Source organism: Ambystoma mexicanum, chromosome 1p, assembly GCF_040938575.1.
Source record: "Ambystoma mexicanum isolate Mex_15411 chromosome 1p, UKY_AmexF1_1, whole genome shotgun sequence".
Lineage (NCBI taxonomy): Eukaryota > Metazoa > Chordata > Amphibia > Caudata > Ambystomatidae > Ambystoma > Ambystoma mexicanum.
Window position 1 is genome coordinate 183,173,274 of NC_090921.1, and position 21,430 is coordinate 183,194,703.

Sequence of the window (21,430 nt, forward strand, 5' to 3'; positions counted from 1 at the left end):
GCCTCAACTTTCTAACCTGGGCTGGCCGGGGACAACCTAGCTAACTTTTCCTGACTTTAATTTCATTCTTTGTGTGCAAACTATCCACAATACTCTTTGGGCATAACCCCACTGTGTGAACCTGGACCCCCCTCTGCTTGGTCTCTCCAAGAGTGGGCCTTGCAATTGACTTCCTTGCTCTCCAGTAGAACTCTGCCTATCCTGCCTTACTGTGGTTCTTTTAAAAAGTATTGAAATTTGTGTGCTTCCATAACTCTGCCTTTTTCCCTCCCTTTTTAATAACTTATTAGAGTGCCATCTTATGTTAAGCGCTCACCTCTGTCTGAAAATAAGTGGTGTTTCTCATTAAGACTTGTCTAATAAGTAATTAGGGTTGTATATATATAATAGTGACTGTGTGTTGAATTTACTTACCTCTTTGTGCTAGTGTAATCTACAAGTGTGTCTTTAAATAAATAACTATATACTTTTACACCAAAGCTCTGGTCAGTGTTTGCTTGTGCTACTGTATCTCTGTACCTATTGTGTATACTCTATATACTGCCTAACTCTTCTTGAGGGAAGTCTGACTGCTCAGCCACAGCTACCACGTGAATCTGTGTGGTACAGACTGCTACCAAGTGGGTTTACTGCCAAACACCTGTAGTCTTAAATCTTTTGCAGTGGTCCCTAAGGGAACTGCACAGGTTTCTGCCTAACACCTCCATGATTGTAAAGGGTATGGTCCGGAAGATCAGACCCAAGAGCTGGTTCAGTTTGTGCGCATAGCCCAGCTTTTGAGGTGGTGCCACGCTATACACCTGGATTGCCCAAGGTGTATGCAAGCTCGGGAGGGAGCTAATGTCAGGCAATGCAACACGCCATGACACGCTCTCTCTTTTCTCACCCGATGGGTGTGACACGGCAGCAGCAGTGCAACTACAATTCCCAGAAAGTTGCACGCTAGGTGACATGGCAGCACAAATGCCTGCAAAGTCGATCACAGCCTCGGAGAACGCCCACAAAATGGGAAGGGAAATACCTGTATTTTTGGCAACACTGTGCTTCTCAACATTTTCCTGCGAGTGGCGAACCAGATCTTTTTTTCCAGGTATATGACTGTCTTGAACCAGATTTTAGAGATTTGGCCTTACGCCTGTCCCTGGATTTGCTTTGCGCAATGCTTTTTTGTGTTATCTTGTGAACTCTAGGATCTGACCACTACATGCTCCTTGAACTGCCTTGCTTTATGCTTTGGTGTGTTTATTTTGTGTTACTCCGAGACCTGACCTCGACAAAATGTCTAGTGGATGCCCCTGTTTGACAAATGGGGATTTGCGGGCAGAATGGCACACAAATCCCTGTTTTACATGCACATAATTCTATGAATCAGGGCCTAAAAGCACTAGGTCCAAATGGCATGTGTAAGCAGATAACATATGCTCAGAATTTAAGCACAGACAATGGCCCTTTTTCATGGAATTATTTGCATGCAGAACGGGGATTTGCGTGCCATTCAGCCTGCAAATCCCCATTCGTCAATCAGGGCAGAATAGCACGCAAATCCCCGTTTTACACGCAAATAATTCCATGAATCAAATAAGTTTAAAAAAAAGAATATGCACCAAACAATTACACTTTGTGGGCCCGATCCATGGAATTATTTGCGTGGAAAATAGGGTACTTGCACGGGTAACTGCGTGCAAATCCAGCTTCGTCGAATTGTGGTATCAAATGCGCGGTACTTTTCCTGGACTTGCGTGGAGTTTGCGCTAGCTCGGCACATCTGTGCGAGCCGTCGAGGTCCTTGCGTGAGACTCCAGGCAGAGTGCGGGTGTGGCGTGCGCAGAGGGCTGGGAAGGGGACAGAACACCAAAAAGGGGGAAGAACTTTCGTAAAAGTGGGCATTCTGAGGGAAGACCTGCAGGCAGTGCCTCTCACGCCCGCAACTGCGCAGCACAAGACGTATTCATATATTCACTCGCGTAACCTCTCGGCCGGGAAATTGCCACACAAGTCCTTCATACAATCTGCCACCCGAAGGCATGTCGGATTTCGGGGTGCGTGTACTCAATCAGGGTTCCGATGTAACTTAGGGGTGCGTGTAAGCAGTGATGCAGGCTGCAGGAACGGTTTACGGGGGTTCACACGCAGATTTTCCAAGTAAAACATTTTCATATGCAGGTTTTTGGGGTCCTGGGAACAGTTACGAGGGACCCTGCGCAGGGTACCCGAGATGCAGGTCTGCTTGCGGGGGACTCCACGTACGGTTTGGAGGGTGCGTGTATTCACGAGCAGGCGAGTGTGCAAAGGCAGCTGATTTGGCTGTTTATGTTTTGTGTGTGGGTGTTTCGGGGGACGTTCCGGGCACGACTTGGGAATACAGTGACTTTGCGGGAACAATTCCATGAATACACGGAGAGGGCATTTTTTGTACTGTGCGCAGGATTTCTGCACCCATTGCCATGAATTGGGCCCTGTATGTTTCTACAATCCCCTTGACCTAACCTCCCCAAACACACACAGAACCCAAAAACACACCGAACACAAACGCAGCCCCTAAACTCGCACACAAAAAACATGACGCCCGGCTATCCCAAAAATACATGGGTCTGTGGTTTATGTATGTACTCTCACAACAAATAAAATATCTGGCAAATGAACACTCATTCAATTTGCTTGGAAAATAAGTATGCACAGGCAATATAAGTTGCACACGCGCAAATGATATGCTCTGCAAATGCCATACGCCTCTCTGCCCCTGCGCCCCACACACACGCACACACACAAAAAATGCTAGGTCCTGACCACTTCACAAGACTTGCATACAAACTATCTAATAAGCAAGTTCAGTGAGGCAGTGGTGTAGTGTGAATTAAGATTTAACTTGTAATGTGATGACTTTGTTTAGACATGGGGCCTCATTACGAGTATGGAGGTAGCCATGCCCTTAATAGGGGCATAGCTGCCTCCATACCGGGTTCCAGTACCGGGTTCCTCCAATGAGGACTTACCGGGCTATTCCAACCAAGGAGGACCCGTTCAGTCCTCATTGGAAAAACCCATCCACATTCTCATTTGAACCCTCATAGGGCTCAATGGGAATGGGGAGGGAGCTAATAACGGGGACGTTAATAACAGGCCCGTTATTAGCTCCTTGGTCCCGTCGCGGGACCCGGAAAGGACGTTTTACCAGACGTCTGTTCCGGGTCCCGCTAGGGGACCTCGTAATCAGGCATCCCGTAATGAACGATGCCGGTCCCGTACCGGCACCCTTCATTACGGGAGCTCCATGGCCGTTCTTTGTAATACACTTCGGGCCTGATACATGGAATTATTTGCGTGGAAAATAGGGTACTTATGCGCCAAACTGCGTGCAAATCTGCATTTGTCTATGCATGAATCGAATGCGCTGTACTTTTCCTGACTTGCGTGGAGTTCGCACAGGCTCGGTACGCCTCTGCGAGCCATTTAGGGCCTTTCGTGCGACTCCATGTGGAGCGTTGGCATGGCTTGCACAGAGGGTTGGAAAAGGGTTGAAACACCAGAAATTTGCGAAGAACCTGCTAAAAAAGTCAGGGTTCCGAGGGACGGCCTGCAGACAGTCCCTCAGACGCCCACAATTGCACGGAACGAGATGGATATGATTGCGCAACCTCTTGGCCAGGAAATGGCCACGCAAGTCCTTCATACTATCTGCCACACGTAGGCAGGCTTAAGTGCACTTGCGCATAGGAATCGCATTGTGGAGGTAGGTTTGCATGTCGGATTTCAGGGTGTGTGTATGCAACCGGGGTACCGATCCACCTTAGGAGTGCGTGTATACTGTGTAGCGGGGTGCAGGAGGTTTATGGGGGTTTGCACACAGATTTTCTGAGATTTCAGCCAAGTTACGATTTTTCATACACATGTTGCCGGGGTGTCAGATACAGCTACCGGGGACCCTGCGCTGGGTCCTCGAGATGCAGGCCTGCTTGCGGGGGACCCCACGCACTGTTTGAAGGGTGCGTGAAATCGTGCCCAGAGGAGAATGCACAGGTAGCCGTTCTGGCTGTTTTTGCTTGGCGTGCGGGCGTGCCTTGCGAATATGGTTACTTTGCGCAGTAAATTCCATGAATACCCAGGGAGGTGCATTTTTTAATCTGTGCCCAGGCTTGGAGTGTCTTTCTCGCGTGCGGCTCCTGCATGATTTCTGCGCACATTTCCATGACTCAGGCCCTTAGTGATGACATGCCTTAGATTTCTAGACTTTTTCAGAGTGTTGATAGCAATCTTAAAATATGTATTCCAAACATTATATTCATTTATTTTTTTATTAAGTTGTATTCTTTGGTAACTCACGAGGGTGTTGCTACAAAACATGTTAGAGAAACAAAACAGGATATTTCGTGCAGTACAAAGGTGTTCAAGTAATAGGAAATATAGGATGAGGTATAAACCCAGTAATCTACTGAGTTACAATCAGCAGAAGAGATCTGAGCTGACAGTTGGCTTACGGAGTGTGGTTGATGCTTTGGCTAAGGTCCCCCGATTTTAAAACAATCTGGTATTTGCAGGTTATTCATATTACAACAAACATAACACAAGTGGAGATAGGAACACGTCCGGTAACCTTGCACGGGGTAAGGCAGGCAAATTCGAAGCTATCAGGTAAAGGCGAAACATAGTCCTTGGGCAGAAGCCGGTATACGTGTACATTTTTCTTCATGCATTAGTATATTTGTAACGGATGCTGGGAATAAATCCATGCTAATAAAAGCACATATTAGCTGTTGTGGCAGCAAAACACATAATTCACACGAGCAGCGCAACGAGCGTGAACGAACATTGATTGGAGAAAGATTGCAACAAGAACCCCATTCCAGTTCTTCCACCAGTTACCTGGTCATTGTCAGACACAGGGGGGCGGTTTGAGAGGAGGAGGAGGAGCTGGAGAGAGCGTGGGCAGGGATTCTTCTCGGGCAGCACACACCATGCAGCTAAGGTTTCCTGCTGAACGGCAGGCATCCTTTTGCGGTGTGTTCATTGGCTACTGGGAGAATCTCCTCATCACATTTGCATACATGAGACATATGGCTCGTAACGGCACCTAAAAGCGTCCCTTGGTTTATCGCTGCTTGGAGCGTCTGTGCCCCAATTATCCTATGACATAGAGATGTGATTGTGCCACTGGATGACGTGCCGGTAACGGAAGCGCCCAGTAACGTGACAGCGAATATCCGGGAACTTCTAATGAGCTTACGGTAGTGATGCCTGGCTTTCCGGCGCAGATATTGAAGCGAGCAATTGCAGCGGCCGCAACCTTTTCTGAGCACAGCTGGCCATCCTCACTCGGGGAATGCTAGAGTAACCTGCTTAATTCATGATCGGCAGGTACGGCTTGGAGGGTGGCCTTGCTAGCGAGGGCCGCTGACTCAGGCATGACATCAATGACATACTTGCACCGGCTGACCTGTTAGGAGATACTTGAATGAGGAAAGTGATGGCTGAAAGTGCGGGGAATCTCTGCAAACCCAGAGGTCATGTTGAATGTGTTGAGAATTAAGTACGCGTTGTCGGTAACAGAATTCGTTTTTATGTTTATTGTGCACACACTCTTTCTTCTGTTATATGTATATGCACGTCATTGCCGTTTTAACCAAGCACATTGGTAGAGCTGGAAAGTACCTGTGTGTGCCTGAGGATGGAGAACCAACAGCCCCCGAGCAGCCACCGGAAAGCCCATGATCCTCGAGCCTCCCACACCACACTCGACATGAAAGCCCCCTTCACTAGACCCCAAAGTCAATGATTAAGGTCAAATTCCACTGCTGCCTCTGGCCCTGGACACTACACCCCCCTTTCGCCTACATGTGCTAAGTATGATTCCCGCACAGAAGAGACAAGAATGCGCATGGTATGGGCTACCCCAGGCTCTGCATGGGACAGCAGTCGAGAGGGCACATGCGCGTCAGAAGTACACCTTGAAGCCAGTGACATGCCTACCCTGGTGCTAAGAAGGCACTCTAAAGAATGCTTTAATAAAACCCATGCAAATCAACGTTTTTGTTTTAGAAATTTTAGAAAGTAATCAAGGGCCTGGTTCACAAAGAAGTTGCAATGATACAATCTGACTTACTTTTGACATGCACCTCGACAGGACTGGCCATTTAACAGAATAGGCCACTGTAAGTAACTGAACTGCACCGATTTACTGTGAGTAAACTGCTTCGGGGTCAAATATTTAGTCTTACTCTTTTCCACTTCTTTGAGAATCAGGCCAAACAGGGGCATGTGGACCAAGGCTTCACATACCAGAAGAAAAACAAGTCCGTTATTTAAAAAATAAAATCGTATAGGTAGCAAAACTTCAGAAGAAATGCACTGAATAAAAGAGCGGTGCAAGGAGCAGCTCTCTGAAGCCACCGCTGGGTGGAAAAACAGAAACTCGCAGTGGGGCCACTGGGGCCCTTTATGTAGGCAACAGAAGGACTGGCATTGGGGCAGTTTTCAGGTTTGGCCTGCTGCAGGAGATGGCCACTCGACAAGTGGGGAAGGAGATGGAGCTCGCAGTGGGGCCACTGGGGCCCTTTATGTAGGTAACAGAAGGACTGGCATTGGGGCAGTTTGCAGGTTTGGCCTGCTGCAGGAGATGGCCACTCGACAAGTGGGGAAGGAGGTAGAACTTGCAGTGGGGCCACTGGGGCCCTTCATGTGGGGGTACAGAAGGACTGGCATTGGGGCAGTTTTCAGGTTTGGCCTGCTGCAGGAGATGGACACTCGACAAGTGGGGAAGTAGGTAGAACTTGCAGTGGGGCCACTGGGGCCCTTCATGTGGGGGTACAGAAGGACTGGCATTGGGGCAGTTTGCAGGAGATGGCCACTCGACAAGTGGGGAAGGAGATGGAGCCTATGCCTGAAAGAGCATTATAATCACACATAACAAGTCTACGCCTTGTCTGCACCTTTGCATTAGCATATTCATAATGTATGCTTATTCCACGTTCAGGGAAGAACTCTAGGAAACAGAATAAAAAGATAAAACTAATCTAGATTGGATGAGCTGCTCACATTCAACATCGGACCACTTAAGTTGTCTGTTGTAGGTGCAGAGCACAACAAAAACCATGGTATGTGCAGCAATTTGAATTAAAAAAAAAGATTTTTGTAAAGCACCACACATGAAAATCCGTTCAGAGCGTTTAGTGATCTAAACCAAGACAAACTATACCCTTGTCAGGTGTGAGCGGATGTGTCGGATCCAACACACAGTCAAGACAGAATTCTTTTTCAAAAGCTCGATTAAAATGGTCAGCATGGGTTTGGAATAAATGTCCAAGAGGATAAGGGGTCTTTTCATAACAAAATAGGATAATACTCTCTAACAATAGTCTAAACAAACAGTGCAAGAATGCGGTAGACTATAAGGTGTCTGGGACACTTAATATTGTAGGGCTACTGCTCTCCCGTATGTTCTTAAGTCTATCAAATCCAACTCTCTCTTCCAAAAACACCATTCTTCTCTAGCCCTCCGCTCATCCACCTTCATAACTCTGAGGGTCAGACGCTTCTCCTGGCAGAGAGTGGGCGGTAGATCTCACTCCTCTGCAGGTGCCCCTCTCTGGAATGGCCTCTCTGCCCCTGTCAAACCTGAGCCGGACCCCCTGAAGTTCCAGAAGCAGCTCAAGACCTTCCTTTTCGCATCTGCTTTCTCTCTCTCGCTCTCTCCCCTGATGATCTTCCTGTCCGCTGCACTGACTGGTTGCCTGGATACCCCAGAATCTCAGTGGGTACCAGGCTCCTCCACAACCAATTTCCCCTGCACTGCCTCTGGGTTTACGGCGCACTTAGGGGCTGTAACTGTAAACCTACAGTCCCCTGCCTCCTGCACTTATCCTGAGCCGTGCTTCCCTGGCAACTCGTCCTCAGAGCAATGCTTACCAGCAAGTATTTCTTCCCATTTACTTAGGATAGCCGGTCAAGCTGTGTAATTTTAACCTACGAGCGCGGACAGTGTTATTTTAACCTAACAGCCTGGGAACACCCTCCTGGTAAAAATCTTCGCTCACTGTCTGCGATCCAGCTCTAAACCGCTATTGGCTTTCTCTCCTACCTCAGGTCTGATCTCTGCCAATGTCTGGGATATAATACTCAGCAGGCTTTCAGTTTTCTCACCCTCTAGGTAACCGGTTACCCCCAAGGGCCTGGGATATAGCCCTCTGCAGGTTTTTAGCGTTCTTCCATCAGTCTTTGAAAGGTAGCCGAGGTACCATGCAAGCTAAAGGGGAGAACAGTGAATTGAAATGTCCATTCTGTGGTGTCGAAAAGGCAGTCTTTGCCTTGTATGAGGGGGTTCAGTGGGACCTGCCAATAATCTGAGATGAGATCTAGGGTGGTGAAGTATTTAGTGTTCCCTAACCTCACTATTAGCTCATCTATTCTTGGTATTGGATTGTTTTTAAAGACCGGGATGGAATTTAGTAAATTGGGGAGGAACAGTACTCTCCAAGGGTTACATCATTCCCTGTTTCAGCATGTTGGTGATCTCCTCCTCTATAACCTTCCTGCGTACCTCAGGGATGCAATAGGGGTTGAGGTTAATGGACTGCCCATGAGGGATTCTTATCTGATGGACACACCTTTTGACCCTCCCTGGTTCTTCAGGGAAAACCTCAGGGAATTGGTTCAGCAGATGTTCAAGATCCCTCTTTTGTCATTGGGTTAGATTCTCGAGGGTCAAGCTGTGACCATACCTTGCTCAATTGGGTCGTCTCTCCAGATTTTTACGAGATTTAGATGGTAGACCTGTGTTTCCTGCCACTTATTGGTTTGGGAAATAAGGTAATTAAGAGCTCCCTTCTTTTCTGAGTATTTTGTACGAGCCATAACCTTGAGACCATCTTATTATCAGAGGTGGGCAAGCAGGACCAACACTTGATTCCCACCAAAAAAGATCTAGTCACTGCCTGTGGATCACAAATCGTTTTGGGGTGTTCCTGTGATCTCGACAAGTGTTGGCTCACAATGTCACTTACTGCCTTCATGTGGTATTTCAGTTTATGGGCGGCTTGGGATATGGGTAATGCTGCATTCTCTATCTCTTCCTAAGTCTCCCTCAGCATGTCAAGTATGTCTATGGATTCGCATTCAGGTAGAAAGGCGAGCGTCCCAAAGATGATTGGGGAGTATTTCTGACTGCAAAAAACGGCCCATTGTATCATTAGATCCCAATTTTTGCCATCATGTTTTGGGGGAGGATTGGAATAAAATATCAGGAAGTGTTTTAACTGTTGCAAACTTGTATAAAAGATGTCAACTGATGTGGTTTGTTGAGGCTTGGGTTAGTTTGGTCCTACAACACCTCTAACTGCTCCCCGGAGAATTGTACAATAAACTTGCTTTATGTACAAAACGTGTACTCGGTCCTTAAGTGGTAGACCTGGTTTGGCCTGAGGGAACTAGGGGTCTGCCGCTACAACTTGTTAAATGAAGTGAGACATGTACATATTATAGTTTTGTGTTCCTAGCCAAATGAAAATCCTTAAAACGTTTTTTGAATTCTTTCTACTAATCGACTTTTTCTTTGTTTGTTTCTCGCGTGTGAGAAATTATCTCACAAGAGGCTAGAGCACCAGAGACAACCGTTCTTCCCTTGAGAACGGACTCCTTAGAGGAAGGGCTCTAGCTGAAACATCCTCCTCTTTTGGGTACCACGGAAACCAGGAAGCGTTCTGGCTGCTTCCCAGTTCTGTAATCCCTGGTTACACGGGGGCGCACACAAGCACTTTCTGCTCCTCTAGGCAGTGGAGCTCTAGACAGAGATGATCCTATTGCTTGCGCAGGCAGGGCAGTGACTAACAAAGGTGTTTCGGAGCTTGTGAATATTGTGCAGCCACTGTTTCAAGAAACAGAGACAAGTGTAAAACATTTATTTAAGCGTGGGCAGCACAGTGACTATCTTTGAGGCTGGAGACAAGTGTAATTAACTCTCATTTAAATGTGGGCAGCAAGTTGACTAGTCCATTTAAGAAGAAAGCTCACTCACTGTGAGCCAACAGCAAGTTCAATGTATCCAAGGGCTGGCAAAGTTAACTGGCAAAGTTAACAGGAAGCTTACGGACGGTGTTTGGTAAGAAAGTGCTTTCCTAAAAGGAAAATACGTTTATAAGTTTATTCAGTTGGCAAGTAAGTTTCTTTTCATCAGAGAAAGTCCTCAAGACAGATGCAGTATGATTTTGAATATTTTATTCTAGGCTCTCATTAATGCAAGAATGTAAATAGATCCTCTTGGCCTTAGCAGAGGAGGTGTCAGGTACAATGTGTTGCATGCTTTTTGTTCTAAGGGGTGAAGGGAGGTTTGAGTGAGACTGTTTCTCGCCCCTGCAGATTTCTCTGCGAGTTGCAGATTGGAATCAGATCTTTTCATTTTACACACTTCCCCTTTCCCTTTGTAGTATTTCGTGCTCAGCTGTTTCTTAGTATAGTTGAGTGTGTCACGCTATTGTGGGTCTGCAGGGTTTGTCAGCTTCCGCTGACAGTTCCTGACCTTCGCTCGATAGTAACTCCCTGATGACCGGCCATTAGGTGGGAATGTGCCAATTCCATAACCACCCTCCTGCGGCTATTGAGATTCAATAGCTAGGTCTTCCATGTGCCATCCCGCTCGCTACAACGCAATATAATAGAGCCTATTTCTTAAAGCAACACAGCTCATTCTGTTCCCAGCCCTGACTTTCAGCGGTAGCTCTTTCGAAGGCCTCTGTAAGGCTCTGGTCATTCCGTTGTGTTAATGTAGGAAAGTGGTGGTATCATCCCCTTCAGTAAAGGTAGCTGAGGTCTGGTTTTTATCAGCTTCCCCAAAAGCACAGGGTACCCCAAGATGTCTGGGGAAGATTGACCACTTCTTGTAAGGCTCAACTCAGTTTTTTCCAGGATCCCCAGGGCAAAAGGTTCTATTTCGTTTATTGTTTAAGGTTGGATCCCCGAGTTATGTAGCCCCTCCTGAATCTCCTCTTGATATTTGTGGCCTACAACAATCGCTGCAACATCAAGAGAATATCATTAAGCTAGGCCAGATTTTGTCACCAACCTAAAATAGCTGCCCTACCTAGTCCTAAAGATGATCGCTCCCACTTGGTGAAAAGGATTCATCACAGTAGGCTCCTGTGTTTTTTATTTCTTTGCATTACCGACTTTGGCTTTTCCATTAAAAGTGCCTTACTGGGGTTGGGTGGCGCTGCTGAGTAGCAACTAAGATGGCTGCTTAACGTTTTAGCTCAGTGGCCAACAATATCCTGCCTTGACATTATCCCGATTACTGACGCAGCGTTTTGAAAGCCATACATCCCCGGACTCCTGGAGACAGCGGCAACCGGCTGAGTAAATCCTGGGTACACCGACCCCGGGCAGAGGAGAGATTGGCGGTGCCGGGCCAGGCTGTAGAAGACACGGCGGATACTGGTCCCATTGGTCGGAGAGCAGCGTGAACGAGCTGGTTGAGGAGGAGCGCCAGCAATAAGACTGGTGAGGCAATCCAGGCCACTTAACACTTTCGGAAGGGCAGATTGGGCAGGGACTGGCTGCTGATGCTGGTGCTTTGCTGGGTCGGTCCCACAGGTGGGTCTGAGGCTACGCTTAGCGGGGTTGCAGAGCCGTGTGATGAGCTGCGGCCGGTGCTCTGCTCCCGTTATCCAGGTTAAGTGCAAGGTCTGCTGGCTCCTGGCGGCCTGGGGGATACTCATGCAGGCTCCTCTCTCCAGCGACACAGCTGGGGTCAGCCCCTTGGAGCTGGAGGGTGTCAGGGTAGGCAACAGGGGACGTAAAGGCAGGATAGACTGGGGGCCAGTGGTTGTGCACAGGGTGGAAAGATGCTTTGTCAGGAGATGTTAAAAGGGATTGGGTAGGGGATTTGTGACCCATCTTCATTAACCGTAAATTGTACAGTTCTCCCAAGCCAAGATAGCAGTACAATAGCTGGTGAGTTGATTGGCTGGAGTTTTAGGAACAATCACTTAAAATGCACAGAAGAATTTCTAACTCCCTTTCATCAAAGTTGCTGAAGAGTCAGGTTGTGTTTATAGTGTTCCCTTAAATTAAGCCCAAAGGATAACAGTTACAGTACGAGATTACAGAGGAAATTACAGAAGAAGTCAGAAAAAGACAGTTCCAGGAAAAAGTAAATACCAGAGTCTGCAGCTACAGAGAATTCAGGTGGGAGCGCAGCATACTAGGAGTCTTGAAAAGATCTGCTAAAAGTTACAGTGTGTTGAATAAGCAGTTCACTAAACAGTAAATAAGACTTTCTTCAAGGCGACTGGTTAAGCAAAACTCAAGATAGACTATGGGTCTCATTACGAGGTGGGCGGTAAGGGGTTAACGGCGCCGGTAAAAGTGCCGGAACCTTTAATCCCTTACTGCCCCATTACGAGGACTGCTCGCGGGACCCGCTCTGGGCGGCTGGTTTTACCAGACGTCCTTAGCGGGTCCCACGAGCGGCCCAGCATGCTAACAACGGGCCCGTCATTAATGGGCCCGTTGTTACCATGCTCCCCATACCCATTGAGCCCTATGGGGGCTCGAATGGGGATGGTCCGGGTTCCCCGAATGGGGAAATATCGGGCCCTCCAAGGTCGGAATGGCCCGGTATTTCCCCATTCAGGGAACCCGGACCTGAGTTTGGAGGCAGCCATGCCCTTATCAAGGGCATGGCTGCCTCCAAACTCGTAACGAGGCCAATAAGTCTGCTTAGGTGTACCAGTGTTTATATCGTGTTAATCCGTTACCTTGAGGATACGTGAGATTTGAGAGTCGCCCGAGACAGCAGTGAAGGAGATAAAATCTTTCTCTAATGCGCGTGTGAATCCCGGTGCATGGCAGCAGCGAGGCAGATCGCCCAGCTGACAGCGTTCGTTGTGCTGGCCAAGGTAATTTGTGTGAGAGCTTTGATCGCAAGGGGTGCAAGTCGCTTTTGTGAATTCTAATGTTTTTTCCCCTTTTAGCCATGATCTGAGGGCATTCCGCGTAGCCGCTTTGGAACACAATCTGCCTCATTACGACCCTGGTGGTATGGGTTTAACGGCGCCGGTAGAGCTGCCGGCGCCGTTAAACCCATACCGCCCTATTACGAGGTCCCCTTGCGGGACCCGCTCTGGACATCTGGTTTTACCAGACGCCCTTAGCGGGTCCCGCGAGGGGTCCAGCATGCTAACAATGGGCCCATCATTAACGGGCCCATTGTTAGCATGCCCCCCATTCCCATTGAGCCTTATGGGGGCTCAAATGGGAATGGGGATGGTCCGGGTTCCCTGAATGGGGAAATACCGGGCCCTCCAAGGTCAGAATGGCCCGGTATTTCCCCAAAATTAGAACCGAGATTGGGAATCGACCTCGAATCTTCCCTAACATTGTATCACACTTGAATTCGAGTCACATCCATTCTGGTATTGCTTCTCTTTGGGAATGAATCCATGGTTTTTAGATTCCTGGATTTTTTGCCTTCAGAGTTAATTAATTCCCAAAGAGAAGCAATACCAGAATGGATGTGACCTGGTATTTCCCCATTCAGGGAACCCGGACCCGAGTTTGGAGGCAGCCATGCCTTTGGAGCAAAGCTGCCTCCAAACTCATAATGAGGCCCAATGTGCGGTTCATGGATCGGTTTTGTCATTGCAGTCTATTTCCATGGAATGGCTACGCAAGAGCTCCGTGTGCGCGCATGCGCGCAAGGAAGCAACAGGAGTCTTCCATTAAGTTTAAACGTCTATTCATTCTGGAGCCAGTCATCGCGCATGAGTGCTTTTAACTACAACTGCATTACAAGTAGAACTGAACCCAAATAAGGAATTCAAAGGACTTCCAGTGAGCAAGTTGGTGTGCAGGTGCACAATCAAGGAATTCAAGTTAGAAAGAAAGCAAAATATAATAGTTCTGCACACAATACAAGGATTTAATCTCTCTCTAAAACCTGTGATTATAAACTCATGTCAAAGCACAAAAAGTAAATGTAAATAGTTTAGGTAGTTAGATTCAGTCGTTTGGAAACTATAGCAGGAAATGTATAAAACACTTTAACTAAGGCAGAGAAAGAAAAAGAAAGAGAACGTTTCTAACCAAGAAATCTTGCCTCTCATCATCGGAAGAGGTGTGACAGGTAAGAGTAAGTTTGCATGTTATCATTATTGGAGAATTGATTTACTCTGAAAATTGAAGTAATTAAATACTCTTGTTGTTCCGCTGCGGAACGTGTTAACCGGATCAGAGTCGGCTTGCTGGTGACTTTTTGTAATTTTATCCACTCCGCCGTTTTTCTTCCTGGTGGTTTATAGAGCTTATTTTGAAAAAAAAGTTTCGAATCACAAAACCTTTGAAAACAAAGTTTCGAAAAAAAAGCTTTGACAAGCTATACTTAACATGCAAAAATGCATTTCTTCCGAAACCAATCTATCGACAATAGACATGGACTGGTTTCAATTGAAATGCACTTTCACATGTTAAAAGTAGCATTTCAATGTTTTTTTTGTAACTTTTAAACGTTAAATGGAGCTGTCCAGTGCTGAAAGTTCAGTACTGGCAAGCCCCTTGTAACGTTTTAAAGTTTTGTGTATATTGGGGGGTCCCCTGTCCAGCCCCCAACCCTAACCCAAAGCCCCAACCCTAACCCCTAGCCCCAACATTAACTCTAACCATAATTTAACCCCTAAACTTACCCAAGCCCTAACCCTAATTTAACCCCTAAACAAACCGTAGCCCCAACCCTAACCCTAATTTAACCCCTAAACTAACCTAAGCCCCAACCCTAACCCTATTTTAACACTTAAACTAACCTTCATTTAGATATGATAAACAAATTCTTTTTTAAAAAATGACTATTTGATAAAATGACTTTTCGACAGAAAGTATTCTCATGATTTGTATTCGAAACTTTGTCTTTCGAAAAAATGACTGGATACCTTCCTGGTGTTTCTGACTTTCAGGAAGGTTGGGTTGGAGGCACCTGGAGGGGGTCTGTGGAAACAGCAGCTCCTGCAGAGAAGATTAAGTCCGAACCTGACCGAGGGGTGTCCTGGACTCTTAAGGGGACCGCCATTACAGGGCAAGTGGGACACTGTTTGATGAGGATAAGCCCCCGCCCGAGAGTGAGGGGACATTCATTACTACCTGCAGAGATATTCTGGCTGCTTCTTTCAGCCTGTGAGCGTGTGGGCCCCTTCCGCTGACCAGTAGGCCCGCTGAGGTACACGTGCACACTATGGTCCCTGTATCGACCTCACCTGCTATTTAGGCGTAACTGGACTTACCTGTGGCTGGGGTTTCCTCTACCCTACTACCCCTGGCTTGGATGACCCGTGGAAACGAGAGAAACAAAAAGAGCCCAATGGACTCCAGGCCGGGTTCGCCTCTGTGAATTCCAAGCTCTATTACATTGTTGACAACATTAACTCTCTCCGGAGAATCACGGAGGTGGAGACGCGGGTGAGTCACATTAAGGACACTGTTGGAGGGTATGGGCAAAATCTAAAGGCCTTTAAAAAGGAGCTCCTGGCGGTGTACGTGAAATGCGAGAGTCTGGAATCTCCTTCCCGCCGCAATAACATACGGATAGTGGACATTCCCGAAGAGGCAGCTACCGGCCCTTTGGAGATATTTGTGGAGGAAGTCCTGCAATCCATATTCAGCAAGACACAATTTTCAGCTCAGTTCCTGATCGAAAGGGCACACTGCTCGCTGGCCCCGCTCCCAAATCCTGGGGCCCCTCACCCCACGATCATAGCCCGCCTTTTGAATTACCAGGACCGGGATCTGGTGCTCATGCTGGCTCATGGAAGAGGCTCACCTCAATATGACTCTGCGAAAGTTCACATCTACCCAAACTTCTCCTCTGGGGTCCAGGCAGTGAGGAGATGTTTTGACCATGTGAAGAGTCTTCTGCGAGATAGGCAGATACAATATGCTATGATGTGTCCTGCAAAGCTGTGCATTCAACATGCTGGAAGGGCACACTTTTTGAAAGTCTTCAGAGAACGCTACATCATACATTGAACAGTCTATCCCGTTACAGTTAATCCTGGTGGTGTAGATGCTGGGCATAATGATGGGGCAGCCTGACAGACAGGGCCATCAATTAATGATTGGAATGGGTCCTATTGTTATTGGTTGGGTCAAAGTTTCTTGCTGTGTCTGAAACAGTAATACCCTGTTGGCCACTATGTGTTTTGATGCATGGTGCTTAGTGTGTGTTGTTGTTCGTATTGCACCTCCCGCTGGTTTATACTAATGTTTCATGGGGTAACACTGTCATGTTGGGGTGAATGGTGAGGATGGGCGGAGCTGAGGTGGATGGGGATTTTAAAATTGAAAAATGTGATGGTCACATTGAGAGCAACTACATGTAGGTTAAATACAAGCGTATCCCTATGTCAATAGAGTGTGCCAAGTATAGCAGCTGTATAGACCCTCGGGGGAGGGGAGAGCTGCCTGCACATCAAACTGTTGACATGGAATGTCCGTGGGCTTCATAACCCGGTTAAACAAGGAAGATCAGTTAATATGTGGCAAGACATGGGCCTAAGAGCTGGTACTCCAGGAGACACATGCTTTGGGGAGGGTGAATGAATCCTTTGCCCGGAAATGGGGTCCACAGAGATTTTACACAGATGATTCCTCGCAATCGCTGGGTGCTCTTACCCTTATACATCACTCACTAGGATTCCGGATTTCAAAGAGTAGCATAGACTATCAAAGGCGCTATGTAATAGTGTGGGGTGAAGTGGCTGGTAACCCAATCATATTAGTTAATACATACGTATGTCGGAGACCGGGAGCAGAACTTATCCCCAATTATCCGGGACGTCCATCAGTTCTCCAGATACAGAATAAACAACTCTAAATCTGAACTATTTCCCATTACACCATCTACAGCTCAGCCGTCAGAACCTGGGATCTTTTGATGGTCACCCTTACACTTCAGGTATCTGGGATTTATGGTGTCCGGGAGTCGACAATCACTATACTATGTTAACTATGAATCCTATTTACAGCAACTGACTACCAAGCTGGCGCTTTGGGCAAAACTGCCAGTTTCTTTATTTGGGCGAGTAGCTCTACTGAAGATGGTGGTGCTCCCGAAGTTGCTATACTCCTTTGGAAATGGCCCCATGAGGCCCAGACGGGCATTTTTCACTAGGCTGAAGCCATTGGCCTCTATGTTTGTCTGGGGCTCCGGGTGGCAAGTATTAGTTGGCAGAAGCTGACCGAGCCATATGAATAGGGGGCTTGGCGGCACCCGATTTTGAACTCTACTATTTGGCCTCCCAATCCCACTTCGCTGGGTACTGGTACACAACTAGTGACCCGGCCGTTCACATACCATTAGAGAGATACAGGGCAACCCCCACTGATCTCCGGTTGGTCATATTCAACAAGAGGTACGTTGACTCCTGTACCTTTGATCCAGTTAGAACTACAGTTAATGCTTGGCCGGGATATTCAAGAAGGTTGGTGTAGAGATAGCCTATAATCGGGAAGTCCACATGTGGAATTATCCTGTTATTTCCCCCAAATATGACAAGGTGCTTAAGAAATCCCTTGACGCCTCAGGACAAATGAAAATAGTTGACATGTACCCAGATGGGCATTTTGTGTCCCAAGATGATTTTGTCAGTAAATTGGGGGGTGTCCCACTGCGAGTGGTCCAATACTATTGCATGCAGGCCACATTTTGCATAAAATGGCCTTCCTTTCCAGTTGAACCTGAGACGCATGGTTGTATTAGCGCCTTACTATCAATGGATGGCACACAGTGTGGGGTGTCCAGGGTCTATAAGCTGATACAGTCTCATCTTCCTTCTCACACCACCATCAGAGATGTGGGGTGTCCAGGGTCTATAAGCTGATACAGTCTCATCTTCCTTCTCACACCACCATCAGAGATGTTTGGGAAAGAGATTTAGGGTTTTCAATAGGTGATGGGAAATGGAGCAAATGTTGTCAACTGACGAAGGCAGTGTCTATGAATGCTGGGCTAAGGGTGATACAATTTAAGGTATTGAAACACTTATATGACACTCCTGTTAAATTGGCTAAATTCTCCCCAGATGATGCCGGTGCATGCTTCAAGTGCAGGGGTCCACATGCTGACGCCTTTCATATGTACTGGGCGTGACCCCCGGTCATGACATTTTGGGGGCAGAATGGCAGATGCAAATGACGATATGTTGGATACTCCATCTTCCCTTACCCCAATCAAATACCTGCTTGGGGACATTGGGAAAGCTTTGGAGATTACGAGATGATTTTTTAATGTTGCATGTGCAGTTGCTAAAAGATGCATTTTAAAATGTTGAAAATCCAAACAAGCAACAAGCTGTGAGGACTGGCTGCGGGAATTAAGTTTACATCAATGAATGTGAGGAGAGATTCACCTTGTTTGTATCCCCTGCATGCCGCCCTAAGGACATTTGGGCTCCGCTCAGACTATATTTAACTGACTCTAACTCTGAAACTGCAAGCATTGGGCATGCAGATATCGCTGCCACTCAATTCAAGATTGTGCTGTGTATGTATAAGTGCACTCTGTATTATCATTGCAGTACTTTATAGAGATTTACTCGATGTATGACGATCCTACAAATAAAGGTTTAAAAAATAAAGTGCCTGACTGCAAGTCACAGAATTCACTTGTGAGGTCCGTATTCATTCCTGTGGATTGGTTGTATTATCAATAATAGGCACCTGCTTCTTTCATTGCTCGCAACAGACACTCGGGTTGCTGTTCTGCATTATGTTAATAACATTTGAAGTTTCTCAAAGTTATATTTTCTGTTTGTCAAACAATCCGCCAGCTTTATATTTAGTTGACCCTTTCATTCACAAATTAACCAATCAGCTGCTGTGAACTCTGCTGTGACCTTGGCTTTAAAATCCATATGACCCATCACAGCAAAGAACTCGAATATTAGCAGTTTTCATTAATATTTCAGACGTTTCACATAAAGAGGTCACTCAAGTAGAGATATGCTCCTCTGGCCCCTTTGCCATTGATTAATGTTTGAGGGGCAGCCAGTAACTGACTGTAAATTACAGCTCCTAGGAAAAGAGACAACACAGAACAACAAATGCGAGCGCAGAAAGAATCTTCGGTGAACCCTAGTCACGGTATCTCTCATCCCAATGTACATTTGCAAACCCGACATGAAACTCTTCACCAGAGGCTAGGATAAACATGGAAGGGAGTCTATGTACCTGAGTGTTGGCACTCCTAACAAGGGTATTCTTTATAAATCTTCCAATGGTCACAGGTATTTCAAGTAGGAAAAAGATTGTTTAGGGAATAACTGCTTCTGCCAGTGTGAACAGTGGAGAAGGCCAGTACATTCCACCGAGGAAGAAGGCCCTGATGGAGTTTCTGACAGGGTTTTTCCTCCTCGGTTATCAACACATAACACAATATTTAATGGTAAACCCAATACATATAAAGCATCTTATTTAAAGGCATTAAGTGGCACTTTCAATGTTTCTTACAAGCAATTCTACCTTCAGCAGACTTTAACGAACAAGAGGGGAACCCGAGGACTTCCTAGCGCATGATATGCAGTAATGAATCATAAGATGGTCTCTGTGGGTGGAGCCCAAGTCATACTCATCTAATTGGCTGATAAAGAAATGTCCTAAATGAGATGAATAGGATAGTGTATGAAAGGTTGTTGCTGTAAGACAGTGGTTTATTTTTCATTAAGGATTTTGTTGGAAAAAAAGCCATGAACTGGAGCCACCAAGCAATCTCATAGTGTGGTGGGCGCTACACAAATCAACCATATATAAATATAATAAAACACTGCAGAATATTCAAAGCATGTAAAGCCATGAAAATTCCAATGTTGGAGAAGCCAGAATCTCTTAAGGAGTGGGCTAAATAGGCCTAAAATGGTGTCGAAATGCTCTGCAGAGAGAAAAAAACAGCTTGAGCATGGATAAAACAGTATTAAAATGGTTTAAGGTAATAAACAAGTCAGAGTTTGGGCGAGCAACACTAGTTCCAATGCTCCTCGATAAGAAAGGGCCAACTGTGGGGTGAGATACGCATGTGGGTGTCTTTTACTATCACTAAACATTCTACGTGTTTACGGACGGCCTCTAGTCGTTATATCACCTGGAAAGAACATTGTTGGGGAAACATTCTCCACTATGCAGTACTTTCTCCACACGTTTACATAGTTAGCCACGCCATTGAAATAAGGTGCATGTTAAGTATAGCCAGTGGGTAACATTTTGGTGATTATTTGAGTATAGCTACTATATTGAATCTAGCAGAATTTCTGAGTATAGCAACTGTACTGGATGTGACTGCATTTCTTAGTATAGCCACTGTATTGAATGTAGCTGAACTTTTGAGTGTAGCTACTGTATTGATATATAGCTGACTTTTACAGTGCCTACAGTTGGTCCCAACAATGTTTTTTAGGGAGATGTAATGACTCGGAACCTTAATGGACACTTACATGCATTCTGCTCACAAGAGGCAACATTACTTACTTGGCTGGGTACCTCCAACCCTTTGGTAGCGTATCTTCGAAGGTGGCCCAGGTTTTGCTCTTAGGGTCAACAAAGTATTCATAGACAGTGTCCTAAGAGAAAGGAATAGAAGAAAACAATGAATCGATCATCATCATCTGGACTGAAGATATTTTCTCTACAGTTTCTGTCAGTCGCAAGCATACATTAAGTGATCACAATGAGTCCAGTTGTTTGCAGCATTAGTTGTCCATAACGCACTAGCTATCAGCGCAGCTCACAAACTGTTGATAAATTGTGATACCATGTTAAAAGCATGAAAAGACAAAGGTAGAAAAATGAAAGATCACCTTCACAGTTACCCAGGTATTTTTGGTCCTTATCTCCCTCTCTTTAACAACTTGTTTGGAACCCTGCTCCAGCTATAGGCTAGGACATGAAACTGCTCTTTACATTATAAACGCTCTATTATAGCATTGAAAATACTTAGTCGCAAACATCCTTCCAAGTGCCAGAACACCCCCCCCACGAATATAGTCACAAATGCTGAACTGCCAGTACATGTGTTTTGCACCAACCGGTAATGTGGTGACTATGGCATACGCACAAGGGGACTGAGGTGCTGTAGTTGGGAAGGATTGTGCACTACGGACTAAGAGCACCTGAATCATCACTCTAGCATCCTGCTATGTGATTCCCTCAGCAACTGTTGCGATATATTACAAAGAATGAAATGCTGGGGGTGGGGCATAGCTTAGTGCTTCAAGCAAACAAGTAATGCAGAACCTCCAGTCTGGAGGAGAGGTCCAGCAAGTAAAGCTTACCAAAGACCTAATCAATATGGAACTGAATAAGGTTCCTTACAGGCTAATACCTACTACAACCTGCTTACTCACCTAGCAGATCATATTACAGCAACCAAAAAAGGTTAATGTTACAGGAAGCCATAGGCACAAAAGAATAC

The 21,430-nt window shown here is 46.3% G+C and overlaps 2 protein-coding genes across 2 annotated transcripts in view; one reads left to right on the forward strand and one right to left on the reverse strand.

Moving 5' to 3' along the window:
* The window catches only part of DNAH2 (dynein axonemal heavy chain 2), a 3,498,763-nt gene that overhangs the window by 1,193,941 nt on the left and 2,283,392 nt on the right, over positions 1-21,430 (reverse strand). Inside the window, exon 48 of the mRNA XM_069646273.1 lies at positions 20,488-20,579. Coding sequence (XP_069502374.1) covers positions 20,488-20,579 — 92 coding nt within the window. The remainder of the gene's footprint in view (positions 1-20,487; positions 20,580-21,430) is intronic.
* LOC138567785 (uncharacterized) overlaps positions 5,097-21,430 on the forward strand; it is an 82,564-nt gene continuing 66,230 nt past the window's right edge. The window contains exon 1 of the mRNA XM_069646277.1: positions 5,097-5,352. The gene's annotated coding sequence lies outside the window, so the exon portion shown is untranslated. The remainder of the gene's footprint in view (positions 5,353-21,430) is intronic.